Genomic DNA, 20901 nt, shown 5'->3' with positions numbered 1-20901 from the left:
GTAGTTACCTGTGATTACTGTGTGTATGTATGTTAGTCTGTGGTAGTTACCTGTGATTACTGTGTGTATGTATGTTAGTCTGTAGTAGTTACCTGTGATTACTGTGTGTATGTATGTTAGTCTGTGGTAGTTACCTGTGATAACTGTGTGTATGTATGTAAATCTGTGGTAGTTACCTATGATTACTGTGTGTATGTATGTTAGTCTGTGGTAGTTACCCTGAAGATTTTGTCCAGCTGATCCACAGAATCTTTCATGCCTGGGAAGGTCGCCATTCCAGATATCATCTCGGTGAATATACAGCCCACACCCCTGTCAGGACCAAATCAACATCCGTATCAAATGTAATGAGAATAATAGTCAATGCACATATCAGAGAAACAAACTTAATCGCAAAAACTTAATGTTGATGGAGATGCTGACAAGTCAATGGACTATGAAAGTTAGGCCGCACCCAGTATTTGATGCATGGGTTGAGATGTACTACCCAAGATGCATCTATGGTCCAAGTTTGGTTGTTGTAGCACTTATACTTTCAATGAAACTAACTTAAACGCAAAAACTTAATGTTGACGCCATCGCTGCCATCGCTGGAAAAGAAACACCTAAGTCTTGCTCCCACTCCGTGGCGGCGAGACATTAAACCAGACATTTACACTTTTGAATAGCAAGGATTATCTCCCTTCCATCGTTACAGTGTTGGTGTTGACATCAACATACACCGCCACTACTAAATAGACTGCAGCAATTTCTTTCTTTAAAAACAGGCTTTCAACATATTTAACGCAGCTCAATGCAACAAACTGATTGCACAAAATGCAAAAAAAAAAGAAAAATCTTCAATTTGCATCAGGTTGAAAGATTGGCTCCTACTGAAATAGTGAGCTGTGGGATGTTTGTGATACAAGTAACATTTTACAAGGGACAATGTTAGCTTACCTAAAAGTGGGAGAACCCCGATCATGTAGATTTCACATTTACTTACCACATATCCAGTGAGGTGGAGTAGTTGGTAGAGCCGAGGAGGACGTCAGGAGGCCGATACCACAAGGTCACCACTTCGTGGGAGTACGTATGACTCGGGATGGACTTAGCCCGTGCCAAGCCTGCAGTTAAAACAATAAAACAGTCAAACTGTCCTGTAAAGAGATCTTATTACGGGAACAAACCTATCTCTCAGGCTCAACATCAAAACCTACATCTCAGGCCCCAAACCAAAACCTACCTCTCAGGTCCAACATCAAACCTACCTCTCAGGGCCCAAACCAAAACCTACCTCTCAGGCTCAACATTAAACCTATCTCTCAGGCCCAACATCAAACCTACCTCTCAGGCCCAACATCAAACCTACCTCTCAGGCCCCAAACCAAAACCTATCTCTCAGGCCCAACATCAAACCTATCTCTCAGGCCCAACATCAAACCTATCTTTCAGGCCCAACATCAAACCTACATCTCAGGCTCAACATCAAACCTACATCTCAGGCCCAACATCAAACCTACCTCTCAGGCCCCAAACCAAAACCTACCACTCAGGCTCAACATCAAACCTACATCTCAGGCCCAACATCAAACCTACCTCTCAGGCCCAACATTCAAACCTACATCTCAGGCCCAACATCAAACCTACCTCTCAGGCCCAACATTCAAACCTACATCTCAGGTCCCAAACCAAAACCTACCTCTCAGGCCCAACATCAAACCTACCTCTCAGGCCCAACATCAAACCTACCTCTCAGGCCCAACATCAAACCTACATCTCAGGCCCCACACCAATCCTGATTTCAATGGTTTCTTTGTCACATATCTTACTCTCTCATCATTTTAGATTTCTATTCATTTACCAAGAATTTTGACGAACAAATTTCAACTGTTCATACAGTCGAACCTCGTTATCTCGAACTCTCATAACTCGAAGACCCCGTTTATCTTGAAGTATCTCTCCGGTCCCGGCCAAATGTCTTCTTTATCTTAGTAAATAAAACTCTGATAATTCAAACCCTGAAAACTCGAAAAACTCGGATACCTCGAAGTAAGATATTGGTTTCAATAGTGTAAATCCAACATCAAAACATCGTCTACTGAAACAGTGTTCGAATTTTATTTCGTCAATTATTTATTAAATGATACAAATAAATCGCAAAGCTACCGCATTTCGCCATTCCGTGTTTATGAACACATGAAATCGGTAAAAATAATTTACGATAAAGCTTAAGACTGTAAAGTGTGCGGACTGTCAAAACCACGTCGTTCATTGGAAAAACAAACTTCATCACAGTATTCTGTACTTACTGCGATTTCGTTTAATGATTTATACACCCAAACTGACGAGAGTCCAAACCAGAAAAATTGGTCACAAAGCGTGGTCATGCATAAAAGAGTTCCACAGTTAAAATCACAACATAGGACAGCTTCATGGGTTCGTGTTTTTACAGGAGCCAGTATGGCTTTGAAAGTGTATCGAGAGATTTTAAGAACAATACGATAATTGCTGTTGATTATATCAAGTTGAGGAGGTGTCAGGTGTCACATTTGGCTTTTATGAATCAATATGTTACATGTACGATATAATCTGTTTGTGTGTGTTTTCATTTAAAGAATCAACTATGCGTACGCTCCATTACAGTGATTTGTTTCAGACTTGCGCACTTTCATTTCTGCATCGTAAAGTTCTAGTTTAAAAGAAACACTTCAGAGGTAAAACTTGACGGACTTGCAAATATAAATGAAGACCTAGAAAGACTTTGCCAAGACTAGCCAAATCCACATTTAATCACTAGGCTCGTCCATATTTCATAACAAATTCGCAATATGGTCCAACCGTTTTCACCGCGTTAAACCAGGGACCCCTGGTTAAACGAAAGTACTATTTTTGTAAGCGTGTTTATTATAAAATAACATACATGTATGTGTCCTATTGATTACGTATATCATCCATCAATTGATTATAAACATTGGCTATTAGTACGCATCAACGACTGCTAGTGTTATGTCCAAACAGTACATTTCATACCAAATATATGAGCCCGCTTAACTCGAACACTCAGATAACTCAAAGTTTTCCTACGACCCCTTCGACTTCGAGATAACGAGGTTCGACTGTAGCTCGAACAATATCTTTACAGTTATCATACATGTAATGAATGCAACTGCATTTATATACAACAGTATAAAGTAACCTACTTCCTAGGGACAGACAGACAGACACACAGACAGACAGACAGATATCACAACAAGTAAGATGGATATACTAAAGATACCTACGACTTTTATAAAGAAGATGTCATGATCTTTTGATTTAAAGGATATATAAACACTTCACGCTATCAGACTATCGTAACACTTACCAAAATCAGCCAGCTTTAATTCACCAGTTTCGTGAATAAGCAAGTTTTGTGGTTTTAAGTCTCTGAAATATAAAATTTAAATTCAATGTTAAATTCTCTGTAAGGTAATGAGAAACGAAGGGAACATTTTTCGTCTGAAATATGACAAATCTAGCCAATTAGCTTAAATTTAAAAAAATATTAAAAAAATGATTGAAATAAAATAACACCTAACCATAATTTGTTTTGTGAGCTTAACCATGTCTCCCCTTGTCAGTCACATGAATATGTGTCTTAGACCAGAACCTGCACATGAAGGCCACAGTGACCTAAATACAGTACAGTGTGGGTAATGCAGGTATAGGTCAAGTCTTTAAAGGAATAAACCATATAACCCCCAAAATAACATAGCTGTCCCTTATAATAAACCATATAACCCCCAAAATAACATAGCTGTCCCTTATACTAAACCATATAACCCCCAAAATAACATAGCTGTCCCATATAATAAACCATATAACCCCCAAAATAACATAGCTTTCCCTTATAATAAACCATATAACCCCCAAAACAACATAGCTGTCCCTTATAATAAACCATATAACCCCAAAAATAACATAGCTGTCCCTTACAATAAACCATATAACCCCAAAAATAACATAGCTGTCCCTTACAATAAACCCTTTAACCCCCAAAACAACAGAGCTGTCCCTTATAATAAACCATATAACCCCCAAAACAACATAGCTGTCCCTTATAATAAACCATATAACCCCCAAAATAACATAGCTGTCCCTTATAATAAACCATATAACCCCCAAAATAACATAGCTGTCCCTTATAATAAACCATATAACCCCCAAAATAACATAGCTGTCCCTTATAATAAACCATATAACCCCCAAAATAACATAGCTGTCCCTTATAATAAACCATATAACCCCCAAAATAACATAGCTGTCCCTTATAATAAACCATATAACCCCCAAAATAACATAGCTGTCCCTTATAATAAACCATATAACCCCCAAAATAACATAGCTGTCCCTTATAATAAACCATATAACCCCCAAAATAACATAGCTGTCCCTTATAATAAACCATATAACCCCCAAAATAACATAGCTGTCCCTTATAATAAACCATATAACCCCCAAAATAACATAGCTGTCCCTTATAATAAACCATATAACCCCCAAAATAACATAGCTGTCCCTTATAATAAACCATATAACCCCCAAAATAACATAGCTGTCCCTTATAATAAACCATATAACCCCCAAAATAACATAGCTGTCCCTTATAATAAACCATATAACCCCCAAAATAACATAGCTGTCCCTTATAATAAACCATATAACCCCCAAAATAACATAGCTGTCCCTTATAATAAACCATATAACCCCCAAAATAACATAGCTGTCCCTTATAATAAACCATATAACCCCCAAAATAACATAGCTGTCCCTTATAATAAACCATATAACCCCCAAAATAACACAGCTGTCCCTTATAATAAACCATATAACCCCCCAAATAACATAGCTGTCCTTTATAATAAACCATATAACCCCCAAAATAACATAGCTGTCCCATATACTAAACCATATAACCCCCAACATAACACAGCTGTCCCTTATAATAAACATATAACCCCCAAAATAACATAACTGTCCCTTATAATAAACCAGATAGCCCCCAAAATAGCATAGCTGTCCCTTATAAAAAACCATATCACCCCCAAAATAACACAGCTGTCTCTTATAATAAACCATATAACCTCCAAAATAACATAGCTGTCCCATATAATAAACATATAACCCCCAAAATAACATAGCTGTCCGGTATACCCAAAATAACACAGCTGTACCTTATAATAAACCATATAACCCCCAGAATAACATAGCTGTGCCTTATAATAAACCATATAACCTCCAAAATAACATAGCTGTCACATATAATAAACATATAACCCCCAAAATAACACAGCTGTCTCTTATAATAAACCATATAACCTCCAAAATAACATAGCTGTCACATATAATAAACATATAACCCCCAAAATAACAAAGCTGTCCCTTATAATAAACCATATAACCCCCAAAATAACATAGCTGTCCCGTATACCCAAAATAACACAGCTGTCCCTTATAATAAACCATATAACCCCCAAAATAGCATAGCTGTCCCTTATAAAAAACCATATAACCCCCAAAATAACACAGCTGTCCCTTATAATAAACCATAAAACCCCCAAAATAACATAGCTGTATCTTATAGTTTAATTCATTAATTAATAGACAACACTTAAAGTTCTTAATGAATATTTATGAGGCACGGTAGTCTAGAAGTAGGAAGCCAGGCTCGTGACCAAAGGGAGGCACGGGAGTCTAGAGGTAGGAAGCCGGGCTCATGACCGAAGGGAGGCACGGTAGTCTCGAGGTAGGACGCCGGGCTCGTGACCGGAGGGAGGCACGGTAGTCTAGAGGTAGGAAGCAGGGCTCATGAATAGCTGTCCCTTATAATAAACCATATAACCCCCAAAATAACATAGCTGTATCTTATAATTTAATTCATTAATTAATAGACAACACTTAAAGTTCTTAATGAATATTTATGAGGCACGGTAGTCTAGAGGTAGGAAGCCAGGCTCGTGACCAAAGGGAGGCACGGTAGTCTAGAGGTAGGAAGCAGGGCTCATGACCGAAGGGAGGCACGGTAGTCTAGAGGTAGGAAGCCGGGCTCGTGACCGAAGGGTTGCAGGTTCAAGTCACGTCTCGGCACTGTGTTGTATCTTTGAACAAGATACTTTACTCCGCTTGTTCCAGTCTATTCAGCTGTAAATGAGTACGTGGTTGGGCAGTGCTAGAATTGTTGAATGCTATCTGTGAGAGCCGAAATGGCAGCACCAGCTGTATGCTCTCCAGGGAGTTGAGAAAGATATTGGCTGGTTTCAAAGGCCCTATAACCATGGATAATAATTTGTGAACCGCTTTGAGACGACCTACGAGCTAGGCTGTGATAAAGCGGTATATAAGGACCTCAAATTGTTAGTATTATTATTATTATTTATTTCTGATAAAAAAAAAACGTTTTCGAACAAAACATAACATTGCACAGTAATTTTATCATCAAGCAACTACAACCAGTCAGAAGTTAGAATTAAAAATACTGCGCCAAACATTGAGGTAGACAACGTCATCACTTTTTGTGTTGTCTGCTTTTCAGGTAACACAGTATAACCTCAAAAAGACTTGCATGGGGGAATAGCCAGAAATAAATTATATTAAGATATCTTTAATGGTACAAAAGTTAAGGCCAGCACAAAATTTTGCTGGATTGCATTTACTTGGCCTTTGACCTTGAGGTTAAGGTCACGGTTACCTACATACATTCCAAGCGGATCGAGACATGAAATTAAATCCTATTCTTCAACTTTTTTCTGTAATGGTTACATCTGATTTTAAATCATTTCCCCAGACTAAAGCATTTGCATTAAGAAGGTTCTACAAGAAGCAACGTTACATTTTGTAACAGAAAAGGAAAGAGAAACACATGGCAAGACTGGGACACAGGACCCTCGGATCTCTAGACAGACGCTCCACCAATTGAGCCTATGATTGACCCAGTCCAGCTCTGCTACACTTTTAATGATAATTAGTGATGGCTTAGATGGATCATGGAAAATCTTCACAGGGTAGATAACTTCTGTTCAAAGTAAGGGGAAATATTTTCCACCATTACGAAAAGAGTACGCCATTTTGTATCATATAGGTAGTTGTACCATCATCTAAGATAGAGAAGAGCACCGGTCTATCATAAAGGGAGATAATTTATTTCATAATGAAAGAGGAGATAACTAGAAAGGCATCATTTTAATTTCTCTCATTTCCCTGTGTGTAAGATAGAGCTGTCCAGGGTAAGAAAGGGGTGTAGGAAATGTCTATCTTACACACCATTTCACGTAACGTGACATCACAAAGGCTCAACAATGACATGATGTCACGAATATGGAAAACTCTGCTGCAGCAATGTGGAAAAGGCGACATAATGAAATTAAAACCTTTAACTACATATTTAATGTACACGTTAGAAAGAGGAGATCTCTTTTTCTGCGCAAACTTTGTTTGCTAATATGGGGTATGCTTAATCTCCTTTTCGTCATAAAAGCTCAGGGGAGAAGTTGAAAATTTTGAAATGATAGTCAGTCCAAACGCATCTTTCAGACAACAACCAAACAAATTGTTTTAATGAAACAAGAGTCAAACAAGTGACAAGCAAACTGACCGGTGAAGGATTCTGCGTTGATGACAGTATGCCAGGCCCCGGAGTAGCTGGAACAACAGCAGCTGTAGAAATAGACTCAAATATAAGTCACAGTGACCTAATTAGCTCTGGCAAAACACATGTATATCTGATGTAAATACATTACTGTTAGTCTGGGGAATTATCTACACACTTTGGAGTCAGAAAAAAACAAAAGATTTGTTCATGTAAAATGGGTCCTATCTATGAAAATCAACATTGAGGAAGCAAGTATCTCAGATTGTCAGAGTTGAAAGAATTATCCTAGATTGTCAGAGTTGAAGCGAGTACCCTAGATTGTCAGAGTTAAAGCGAGTATCTCAGATTGTCAAGAGTTGAAGCGTGTCTCTCATATTGTCAGAGTTGAAGCGAGTATCTTAGATTGTCAGAGTTGAAGCGAGTATCTCAGATTGTCAGAGTGGAAGCATGTCTCTCATATTGTCAGAGTTGAAGCATCTCTCTCATATTGTCAGAGTTGAAGTGTGTATCTCAGATTGTCAGAGTTGAAGTGAGTATCTCAGATTGTCAGAGTTGAAAGGATTATCCTAGATTGTCAGAGTTGAAGCGAGTATCCTAGATTGTCAGAGTTGAAGCGAGTATCCTAGATTGTCAGAGTTGAAGCGAGTATCTCAGATTGTCAAGAGTTGAAGCATGTCTCTCATATTGTCAGAGTTGAAGCTTGTCTCTCATATTGTCAGAGTTGAAGCGAGTATCTTAGATTGTCAGAGTTGAAGCGAGTATCTCAGATTGTCAGAGTTGAAGCATGTCTCTCATATTGTCAGAGTTGAAGCATCTCTCTCATATTGTCAGAGTTGAAGTGTTTATCTCAGATTGTCAGAGTTGAAGTGAGTATCTCAGATTGTCAGAGTTGAAAGGATTATCCTAGATTGTCAGAGTTGAAGCGAGTATCCTAGATTGTCAGAGTTGAAGCGAGTATCTCAGATTGTCAGAGTTAAAGCATGTCTCTCATATTGTCAGAGTTGAAGCGTGTCTCTCATATTGTCAGAGTTGAAGCAAGTATCCTAGATTGTAAGAGTTGAAGCAAGTATCTCAGATTGTCAGAGTTGAAGCATGTCTCTCATATTTTCAGAGTTGAAGCGTGTCTCTCATATTGTCAGAGTTGAAGTGTGTATCTCAGATTGTCAGAGTTGAAAGGATTATCCTAGATTGTCAGAGTTGAAGCGAGTATCCAAGATTGTCAGAGTTGAAGCGAGTATCTCAGATTGTCAGAGTTGAAGCATGTCTCTCATATTGTCAGAGTTGAAGCGTGTCTCTCATATTGTCAGAGTTGAAGCGATTATCCTAGATTGTCAGAGTTGAAGCATGTCTCTCATATTGTCAGAGTTGAAGTCTGTCTCTCATATTGTCAGAGTTGAAGCATGTCTCTCATATTGTCAGAGTTGAGGTATGTCTCTCATATTGTCAGAGTTGAAGCATGTCTCTCATATTGTCAGAGTTGAAGCGTGTCTCTCATATTGTCTGAGTTGAAGCGATTATCCTAGATTGTCAGAGTTGAAGCATGTCTCTCATATTGTCAGAGTTGAAGTATGTCTCTCATATTGTCAGAGTTGAAGCATGTCTCTCATATTGTCAGCGTTAAAGCGTGTATCTCAGATTGTCAGAAGTGAAGTTTTAAGTCGACACGGTACAGAGTGTTTACACATCTTACCTTCACATTAAAAGCATTGAGACCGCCCGGGTGTTTCTCTAGGTACTGACTGAGGTCTGTATGCTGAAATATAATATAACACCATTATATCAACAAAGTATAAAAATCTGAAATTCTCCAACACAGCTTTCAAATAAATAGTATTATATTCTTGTCAAAAAAATATGACCAGAAAATAACGAGAAAATGTTCACCAGAAAACTGGAAACAAACTTGCAGTAAATTATACTTAAAACATATTCAAACACAAAACTATAAACAAACTCACAGTAAGTTATACTTACAACATATTCAAACACGAAAGTTAAGGTTTCCTTGGTGTGTATGATGTCATGAAGCGTGACGATGTTAGCATGTTTTAGACCCTTCAGAAGTGAGGCTGAAACATAAACGAAGCAGAGAACAGTTATCCAGGAGAACCTGGTTACATCAGTGATCAGACAAAAACTAATACATACAGTAAACACATTCTCACCTTCCCTGATCACAGTAATCCAGGAGAACCTGGTTACATCAGTGATCAGACAAAAACTAATACATACAGTAAACACATTCTCACCTTCCCTGATCACAGTAATCCAGGAGAACCTGGTTACCTTGGTGATCAGACAAAAACTAATACACACAGTAAACACATTCTCACCTTCCCTGATCACAGTAATCCAGGAGAACCTGGTTACCTTGGTGATCAGACAAAAACTAATACACACAGTAAACACATTCTCACCTTCCCTGATCACAGTAATCCAGGAGAACCTGGTTACCTTGGTGATCAGACAAAAACTAATACACACAGTAAACACATTCTCACCTTCCCTGATCACAGTAATCCAGGAGAACCTGGTTACCTTGGTGATCAGACAAAAACTAATACACACAGTAAACACATTCTCACCTTCCCTGATCACAGTAATCCAGGAGAACCTGGTTACCTTGGTGATCAGACAAAAACTAATACACACAGTAAACACATTCTCACCTTCCCTGATCACAGTAATCCAGGAGAACCTGGTTACATCAGTGATCAGACAAAAACTAATACACACAGTAAACACATTCTCACCTTCCCTGATCACAGTAATCCAGGAAAACCTGGTTACCTTGGTGATCAGACAAAAACTAATACACACAGTAAACACATTCTCACCTTCCCTGATCACAGTAATCCAGGAGAACCTGGTTACCTTGGTGATCAGACAAAAACTAATACATACAGTAAACACATTCTCACCTTCCCTGATCACAGTAATCCAGGAGAACCTGGTTACATCAGTGATCAGACAAAAACTAATACACACAGTAAACACATTCTCACCTTCCCTGATCACAGTAATCCAGGAAAACCTGGTTACCTTGGTGATCAGACAAAAACTAATACACACAGTAAACACATTCTCACCTTCCCTGATCACAGTAATCCAGGAGAACCTGGTTACCTTGGTGATCAGACAAAAACTAATACATACAGTAAACATATTCTCACCTTCCCTGATGGCAGTAAAGGGAGCTCCCTCCTCCGCTTGTAATCGGATTTCCTTTAGAGCAACAATCTGATTCGTTAAACTGAAATGTAAACATTTCAATTGATTAAAATGAAGCATGCACCCATTTAAAACACACCTGTATCTAATATGATAATAATAATAATATACAACATTTATATAGCGCCCTATATAATTTTTAAAATTACTCTAAAGCCCTTTACAACATATGGATAATAGTAATGGTTATAATTGTGAAAACAAAAAACAAAGGCTTAAAATCACTTTTATACATTTAAGCAAGCAATATGCACATAATTGAACAAATAAAAGGTGGTATTTACATGACGTCTTTGCAAAGATTCTAAAATGCAGACGTGAAGAGGTGAGTTTTGATGTCCCTCTTGAACTTGGCCAGGGTATTTGACTTTCTTATAGCAGATGGTAAGCAATTCCAAAATGTAGCCGAAACCCTCCCAAAGCATCTGTTTCCGTAGGTCACAGTACAAGATTTTGTGACACACAACAAAGATTCTGACTCCGACCACAGTGATCGTGACGGCTGATACAGGGTAACAAGCTCCTGTAGGTACTGAGGAGCTGTTCCATTCAGTGCCTTGTATGTGTACACCAGAATTTTGTACTGCGACCTGTATCGTACAGGTAACCATTGTAACGAATAAAGCACAGGTGTGATGTGCTCTCTCTTTCGAGTACGAGTAACTAGCCGTGCTGCAGTGTTCTGGACCCTCTGCAGACGACTAGTTAGTTTGTCAGATATACCACAGAGCAGGGCGTTACCATAATCCAACCGAGAGGTAACAAGTGAATGCACCAAAATCTTGCATGCATCTGCAGTTAAAAACTGCCGAATACAGCCGATGTTCCTGATCTGGCAGTAACAAGATTTGGCAACAGCATTCACTTGTTTCTCCATGTTCAGTGAGCTATCAAAGTATACCCCTAGGTTTTTAACAGCTGGAACCGTCTCAATAGTTCTGGCACCGACCTTGAGCTGGAGAGCCATTGTTTGCTGACACTCTGGGGAAAAGACGATTAGTTCCGTCTTTTCCTGATTAAGCTTAAGTATGTTGGCGTTCATCCAGATACTGATATCTGTCAGACAAGCTTCTAGACTTTCTGAGACGGTATTCCAACTGTCCTGTGGTTTAACGACCATGTAAATTTGACGTGTGTCATCGGCATAGCGATGATAGCGAAGGCTATGGCGACGACAAATCTCTCCAATCGGTTTGGAGTACATACAATATTTTCGTGGTCCTAACACCGACCCTTGAGGAACCCCGAAATCTAGTACTTTGTCATGTGAGGTGGAAGATCTGATGGCAACACACTGTCGTCGTTCACTCAGGTAAGACTGTATCCAGCATAGTGCGGTATCAGTCACTCCATCAGAGTATTCCAGACGTTTATAAAGTAAACTTTACTTGTTTACTGTGTATTACCGGTGAAACACACCTGTCTCTAACATTCTTGTATACTGTGTATTACCGGTAAAACACACCTCTCTTTATCATACTTGTATACTGTGTATTACCGGTAAAACAAACCTGTATCTAACATACTTGTATACTGTGTATTACCGGTAAAACACGCCTGTCTCTAACATACTTGTATACTATGTATTACTGGTAAAACACACCTGTCTCTAACATACTTGTATACTGTGTATCACCGGTGAAACACACCTGTCTCTAACATACTTGTATACTATGTATTAGCGGTAAAACACACCTGTCTCTAACATACTTGTATACTGTGTATTACTGGTAAAACACACCTGTCTCTAACATACTTGTATACTGTGTATCACCGGTGAAACACACCTGTCTCTAACATACTTGTTTACTGTGTATTACAGGTAAAACACACCTGTCTCTAACATACTTGTATACTGTGTATTACTGGTAAAACACCCCTGTCTCTAACATACTTGTATACTGTGTATTACAGGTAAAACACACCTGTCTCTAACATACTTGTATACTGTGTATTACAGGTAAAACACACCTGTCTCTAACATACTTGTATACTGTGTATTACAGGTAAAACACACCTGTCTCTAACATACTTGTATACTGTGTATCACCGGTGAAACACACCTGTCTCTAACATACTTGTTTACTGTGTATTACCGGTAAAACACACCTGTCTCTAACATTCTTGTATACTGTGTATTACCGGTAAAACACACCTGTCTATAACATACTTGTATACTGTGTATTACAGGTAAAACACACCTGTCTCTAACATACTTGTATACTGTGTATCACCGGTAAAACACACCTGTCTCTAACATACTTGTATACTGTGTATTACTGGTAAAACACCCCTGTCTCTAACATACTTGTATACTGTGTATTACCTGTAAAACACGCCTGTCTCTAACATACTTGTATACTATGTATTAGCGGTAAAACACACCTGTCTCTAACATACTTGTATACTGTGTATCACCGGTAAAACACACCTGTCTCTAACATACTTGTATACTGTGTATTACTGGTAAAACACCCCTGTCTCTAACATACTTGTATACTGTGTATTACCGCTAAAACACAACTGTCTCTAACATACTTGTATACTGTGTATTACTGGTAAAACACACCTGTCTCTAACATACTTGTATACTGTGTATTACAGGTAAAACACACCTGTCTCTAACATACTTGTATACTATGTATTACTGGTAAAACACACCTGTCTCTAACATACTTGTATACTATGTATTAGCGGTAAAACACACCTGTCTCTAACATACTTGTATACTGTGTATTACCGGTAAATATTCACTGCTTTTCAATATCAGCTTTTTCGGCACTCCATCGTGAGGCTGTCGAACTCTTAATGACAGCAAACATTTAGTACATTAAATTATTATTTTACTTTTAACGGCTAAATTTACACTCACTTATGTGGATCTTTTTCAATCAATATTTCACTGGGTAATATAGTAACACACACATAAAACAAACCTACCTACCACACGTCTGTAGCTTACCTGCTAAATCCTTTATACACAGTTGCATAGCTCCCTTCTCCAAGCTGTTCCAACTTTTGGTAAGAATCAGCTTTTCCAAACGGTGAATTCCCCTGCAATTACAAAGGTTTGTTAATCAAGATTGCATCAATACTATTCTCTAACAACATAATGATTAATTTCCAGACAGTAGAACTGAGTTGATGAGAATCATTTCAATTTCAAATCGACATACCTTGTCATGATAAAATATCTTTAATTTGTAATAAATGCCATTAAAATAGAAATTGTAAGAGTAACAAGTGTTTCGTGTGACACGTACACCATAACTAGAAGTTCGTTTTGGAGAGAACTGACGTAGATACGTATGACCCTCAGACTTGGGTCGTTCGTGTTTTTCATTGTCAGGTGGCGAGTCCAGATCAAATGTTCCGTCCAGCATGTCCCCAGCCGAGTGATGCCTCTTCACCGGTGCATGGTTCTTACCTGTCAAAAACAAAATAACAGAGTTTGAAAATAAAAATGAACAAGAGGCCCGATGGGCCTGCATCGCTCACTTGGTATTAATCTCACACTTGTAACCTAAAAAGTGATCTAAAATAAAGCTTCAGGCAAAATATCAGTATTTATGACTATAAGTCATTCAAAACAACCTGTTTATAGATTTTAAATCATTTGACCCCTGAGACCCTGATTTTCGAACAAGGTCATGCAACTTGCCAAATATCATCACCCTAGACCTTTTGTTTAATGAGATTAGGTCATTTACATATCTCACCAAATGTGACCTTCAAAAATTGTCAAGGTCATTCAAATGACTTGATAGCCCTTCATCTAAATATCAACATTCTCGGCCTCATGGTTATTCAGAAAAAGTTGTTTAAAGATTTAAACAAATTTGACCACTGTGATCTTGAATATAAGTCAAGGTTGTTCAGTTTAACAAACTTGGTACCCCTTCATCTCAGCATGCTACTGGCGAAATACCATCACCCTGGGCCTTTTGGATATTCAGAAGAAGTTGTTTAAAGATTTTAACATATTTGACCCATGTGACCTTGAATATGGGTCAAGGTCATTCATTTGAACAACCTTGGTAGCCCTTCATCCAAGCATGCTACTGGTCAGATATCATTACCCTGGAGCTTTTGGTTATTAAGAAGAAGTCGCTCAAAAGTTTTTAAAGACAATTGACCCCTGTGACCTTGAATATAAGTGAAGGTATTTCATTTGAACAAACTTGGTAGCCCTTCATCCAAGCAGGCTACTGGCCAAATATCATCACCCTTGGTATTTTGGATATTTAGAAGAAGTCGTTTAAAGATTTTAACATATTTGAACCCTGTGACCTTGAATATGAGTGAGACAGATAAGACGAAATAGAGAAATCAAGCACTGGGTATGACGTGGGATAACCCGGGTCTGAGGTGAGATAAGCTCAAAGCAATCCTTTAAGAGTTATTCCACACAAACCACTTCAGGTACCAAAATCCAAGATTGCCACACAGGTGCCGTAATTAATTTCATATATGGTTAAAAACCTAACCTGAGTAGTTGAATGATACTTAAAGTATTTGTAGGAATTTTCATGCAATTGAGGCTTTAGAAATTGTTTCACAGACACAACTGAAAGTGTCAAAATCTATTATCACTACTGGTGGCTATACTGAATTTCAAATCCATAAACTGAAAATGAGTGGGTTTATTTACACTACAAGTAATTGGAGAATGGTTCCTGAAAATCAAAGCATTTTTACAATAGCTATCAAATAACAAGAGGCCCAATGGGCCTGTATCGCTCACCTGGTATTAATCTCAAAATTGTAACCTTAAAAGTGGAGTAAAATACTGGCAAAATATCAGTGTCTTGACTTCAAGTCATTCAGAAGAACCTGTTAAATGATTAAAACACATTTGACCCGTGTGACCTTGAAAGTCAAACATGGACATTAAGTTGAACAAATTTCATAGCCCTTCCTCCCAGAATGCAACTTGTCAAATATCATCACCTTATACCTTTTGTTTATTGAAAAGATGACTTGAACCAGATGTGACCATGAAAGTATGTCAAAGTCTTTCACATCAACAAGCAATCACTCTGTACGCTTTAGTTATTCAGAAGAAGTCGTTTAAAGATTTCAATATATTTGACCCCTGTGACCTTGAATATGGGCAAAGGTCATTCATTTAAACAAACTTGGTAGCCCTTCATGCCAACATCCTTCTGGCCAGATATCATCACCCTGGACCTTTTGGTTATACAGAAGTTGTTTAAAGTTTTTTTTAAACAATTGACTCATTTGACCTTGAATATGAGTGAAGGTCATTTGTTTGAACAAACTTCCTAGCCCCTTCATACTAACATCCTTCTGGCCAAATATCATCACCCTGGACATTTTGGTTATACAGAAGAAGTCGTTAAAGGTTATCAAGACAATTGACCCCTGTGACCATCATTATGGGCGAAGGTCATTCGTTTGAACAAACTTAGTTGCCCTTCATCCCCGCATGCTACTGGCCAAATATCATCACCCGGGAGCTTTTGATTATTCAGAAGAAGTTCTTGAAAGATTTTTACATATTTGACCCGTGTGACCTTGAAAATAGGCAAACGTCATTCATTTGAACAAACTTGGTAGCCCTTCATCCCAGCATGCTTCTGGCGAAATATCATCAGCCTGGGCCTCTTAGTTATTCAAAAGAAGTTGGGTTATGCAAAACGTTGACGCCGGACGGATGCCGGACAGACGACGGATGCCGCACCATGCCATAAGCTCACTTGGCCATTCGGTTCAGGTGAGCTAAAAACCTTTGTGTGGACACTTCAGGTGCAAAAATCCAAGATGGTTCCTCATGGTCACATTGATTTTAGATTAAGTTCAAAATCAAACACAACAGATAATTGATGCTGTAATAGTTATTATGTACTTTAAGGATAATTTCATCAAAAATCAAAGCTTTCTTTTAAGAGTTACTGTATGGTAATAATTAGTGTTGGGATGTTGCAGACTACCACTAATTGTATATGTTGCCATCACTTTTCAGTTGACACATTGAACAGAGCATGAATTTTATTTTAAACAAAGAAGCTTGGTTTTTACTTGTTAGACGGTGGACGACAGTAGGCCGGCCGAGGGTGTGATAACCACCCGTGTGTCTATTGGCAGGGTTGATCCCATTAGGACCATCATAGTCGTCCTTGTAGGAACAGCGCTGGAGCGTGAGGTTGGCCCCGGGGTAGCCTCGCACACCGTCTGGGGACACACCATTTACCAGACCCTCGTGTTCCGACTGCAAACAGAACATGATCGGTTTTGTCAAGAAATAAATTATTTTTCAGGAAGAATTATTTCAATGGCAATTCAAAACCATATTTGTTTGGATATGAATATACGTAAAATGAACAATAACACATATTCAACCAAAGCAAAAGATTTCAGCATCACATCAAAGATGGGTATAATTTCTAACAGCACCAATTAAGTAATGTAATAAGCATAACATAACCATACCTAATTAGTTAAATATCCAACCTTACCTAAATAATTGACATAATAATTATAGCATCCCAAATTAATTTACATATTCCACTATTATGTATTACATATTCAACAAACATCTGATTAATCAATTATTATATAATTATGTCTATATAGCTGACAGGACCTATCTAACCCATAAAGCTATTACATTAGCCACACCCATCACCTTATCACCTGAGATAGGGTTGGCCACACCCATTACTTTATCCCCTGAGTATGATACGCCACACCCATCACCTTATCCCCTGAGATATGGTTGGCTACACCCATCACCTTATCCCCTTAGATATGGTTGGCCACACCCATTACTTTATCCCCTTAAATATGATACGCCACACCCATCACCTTATCCCCTGAGATATGGTTGGCTACACAAATCATTTTATCCCATGAGATATGGTTGGCCACCCCCATCACTTTATCCCATGAGATATGGTTGGCCATACCCATCATTTTATCCCCTTAGATATGGTTGGCCATCCCCATCATTTTATCCCCTGAGATATGGTATGCCACACCCATCATTTTATCCCCTGAGCTATGATTGGCCACACCCATCACTTTATCTTCTGAGATATGATTGGCCACACCCATCACCTTATCCCCTGAGATATGGTTGCCCACACCCATCACCTTATCTCCTGAGATATGGTTGGCCACATCCATCATTTTATCCCCTGAGATATGATTGCCCACACCCATCACCTTATTCCCTTAGATATGGTTGGCCATCTCCATCATTTTATCCCCTGAGATATGGTTTGCCACACCCATCATTTTATCCCCTGAGCTATGATTGGCCACACCCATCACTTTATCCTCTGAGATATGATTGGCCACACCCATCACCTTATCCCCTGAGATATGGTTGCCCACACCCATCACCTTATCTCCTGAGATATGGTTGGCCACATCCATCATTTTATCCCCTGAGATATGATTGGCCATCCCCATCATTTTATCCCCTGAGATATGATTGCCCACACCCATCACCTTATCCCTGAGATATGGTTGGCCACACCCATCAATTTATTCCCTGAAATATGATTGGCCACACCTTTCTTTTCATCCTCTGAGATATGATGGGCCTCACCCATCATTTTATCCCCCGAGTTATGATTGGCCACACCCATCACTTTATCTTCTGAGATATGATTGGCCACACCCATCATTTTATCCCCTGAGATATGATTGGCCACACCCATCACTTTATCCCCTGAGATATGATTGGCCACACCCATCACTTTATCCCCTGAGATATGATTGGCCACACCCATCACTTTATCCCCTGAGATATGATTGGCCACACCCATCACTTTATCCCCTGAGATATGATTGGCCACACCCATCATTTTATCCCCTGAGATATGATTGGCCACACCCATCACTTTATCCCCTGAGATATGATTGGCCACACCCATCACTTTATCCCCTGAGATATGATTGGCCACACCCATCATTTTATCCCCTGAGATATGATTGGCCACACCCATCACTTTATCCCCTGAGATATGATTGGCCACACCCATCACTTTATCCCCTGAGATATGATTGGCCACACCCATCATTTTATCCCCTGAGATATGGTTGGCCACACCCATCACTTTATCCCCTGAGATATGGTTCGCCACACCCATCACTTTATCCCCTTAGATATGGTTGGCCACACGCATCATTTTATCCCCTTAGATATGGTTGGCCATCCCCATCATTTTATCCCCTGAGATATGATACGCCACACCCATCACCTTATCCCCTGAGATATGGTTGCCCACACCCATCACCTTATTCCCTTAGATATGGTTGGCCATCTCCATCATTTTATCCCCTGAGATATGATACGCCACAACCATCACCTTATCCCCTGAGATATGTTTGGCTACACCAATCATTTTATCCCATGATATATGGTTGGCCACACCCATCACTTTATCCCCTGAGATATGATTGGCCATCCCCATCATTTTATCCCCTGAGATATTATTGGCCACACCCATCATTTTATCCCCTGAGATATGGTTCGCCACACCCATCCCTTTATCCCCTGAGATATGGTTGGCCACACCCATCCCCCTATCCCCTGAGATATGATCGGCCACACCCACTGACACTTACCTCCTGGTCACTCTCGTGTATTGATTGCCCACACCCATCACCTTATCCCTGAGATATGGTTGGCCACACCCATTACCTTATCCCCTGAGATATGGTTGCCCACACCCATCACCTTATTCCCTTAGATATGGTTGGCCATCTCCATCATTTTATCCCCTGAGATATGATACGCCACAACCATCACCTTATCCCCTGAGATATGGTTGCCCACACCCATCACCTTATCTCCTGAGATATGGCTGGCCACATCCATCATTTTATCCCCTGAGATATGATACGCCACAACCATCACCTTATCCCCTGAGATATGGTTGCCCACACCCATCACCTTATTCCCTTAGATATGGTTGGCCATCTCCATCATTTTATCCCCTGAGATATGGTTGGTCACACCCATCCCCCTATCCCCTGAGATATGATCGGCCACACCCACTGACACTTACCTCCTGGTCACTCTCGTGTATTGATTGCCCACACCCATCACCTTATCCCTGAGATATGGTTGGCCACACCCATCCCCCTATCCCCTGAGATATGATCGGCCACACCCACTGACACTTACCTCCTGGTCACTCTCGTGTATTGATTGCCCACACCCATCACCTTATCCCTGAGATATGGTTGGCCACACCCATCCCCCTATCCCCTGAGATATGATCGGCCACACCCACTGACACTTACCTCCTGGTCACTCTCGTGTATTGATTGCCCACACCCATCACCTTATCCCTGAGATATGGTTGGCCACACCCATTACCTTATCCCCTGAGATATGGTTGCCCACACCCATCACCTTATCTCCTGAGATATGGCTGGCCACATCCATCATTTTATCCCCTGAGATATGGTTCGCCACACCCATCTCTTTATCCCCTGAGATATGGTTCGCCACACCCATCTCTTTATCCCCTGAGATATGGTTCGCCACACCCATCACCTTATCCCCTGAGATATGTTTGGCTACACCAATCATTTTATCCCATGAGATATTGTTGGCCACACCCATCACTTTATCCCCTGAGATATGGTTCGCCACACCCATCACTTTATCCCCTGAGATATGGTTGGCCACACCCATCCCCCTATCCCCTGAGATATGGTCGGCCACACCCACTGACACTTACCTCCTGGTCACTCTCGTGTATAGTGTCCTCTTTGGTGATTGCTGAAAGAGTAAAAAATAACTTGTTCAGATGTTCATTAATACAGGTAAATATCAACATAGGAATGTGTAGTGTGTGAGCGATGAATGATCAGTGGAGCTTATATGTGTTTACACACGTTTACCAGTGTGAGATATCCTTGTCTCTTAACCAGGACAGGGATACCTTTGCACTTACTCTGGACAGGTGTTTACACACTTTCACCTGTGTGAGATATCCTTGTCTCTTAACCAGGACAGGGGTACCTTTGCACTTACTCTGGACAGGTGTATACACTCTTTAACCTGTGTGAGATATCCT

The 20901-nt window shown here is 39.7% G+C and overlaps 1 protein-coding gene across 1 annotated transcript in view; it reads right to left on the bottom strand.

The window, feature by feature from the left end:
* Nucleotides 1-20603, bottom strand: part of LOC110460375 (cyclin-dependent kinase 14-like) — a gene marked incomplete at both ends in the record, with an annotated part of 22340 nt that extends 1737 nt beyond the window's left edge. The window contains 11 exons of the mRNA XM_021513251.1: nt 219-312; nt 986-1106; nt 3347-3408; nt 7613-7674; nt 9300-9362; nt 9584-9678; nt 10783-10862; nt 13803-13894; nt 14104-14267; nt 16883-17072; nt 20563-20603. Coding sequence (XP_021368926.1) covers nt 219-312; nt 986-1106; nt 3347-3408; nt 7613-7674; nt 9300-9362; nt 9584-9678; nt 10783-10862; nt 13803-13894; nt 14104-14267; nt 16883-17072; nt 20563-20603 — 1064 coding nt within the window. The remainder of the gene's footprint in view (nt 1-218; nt 313-985; nt 1107-3346; nt 3409-7612; nt 7675-9299; nt 9363-9583; nt 9679-10782; nt 10863-13802; nt 13895-14103; nt 14268-16882; nt 17073-20562) is intronic.
* Between the last annotated feature and the right edge of the window lie 298 nt (nt 20604-20901).

This window comes from Mizuhopecten yessoensis, unplaced genomic scaffold (assembly GCF_002113885.1).
Source record: "Mizuhopecten yessoensis strain PY_sf001 unplaced genomic scaffold, ASM211388v2 scaffold1371, whole genome shotgun sequence".
NCBI classification, from domain to species: Eukaryota; Metazoa; Mollusca; class Bivalvia; order Pectinida; family Pectinidae; genus Mizuhopecten; species Mizuhopecten yessoensis.
This window is presented reverse-complemented; position numbering and strand designations above follow the sequence as displayed.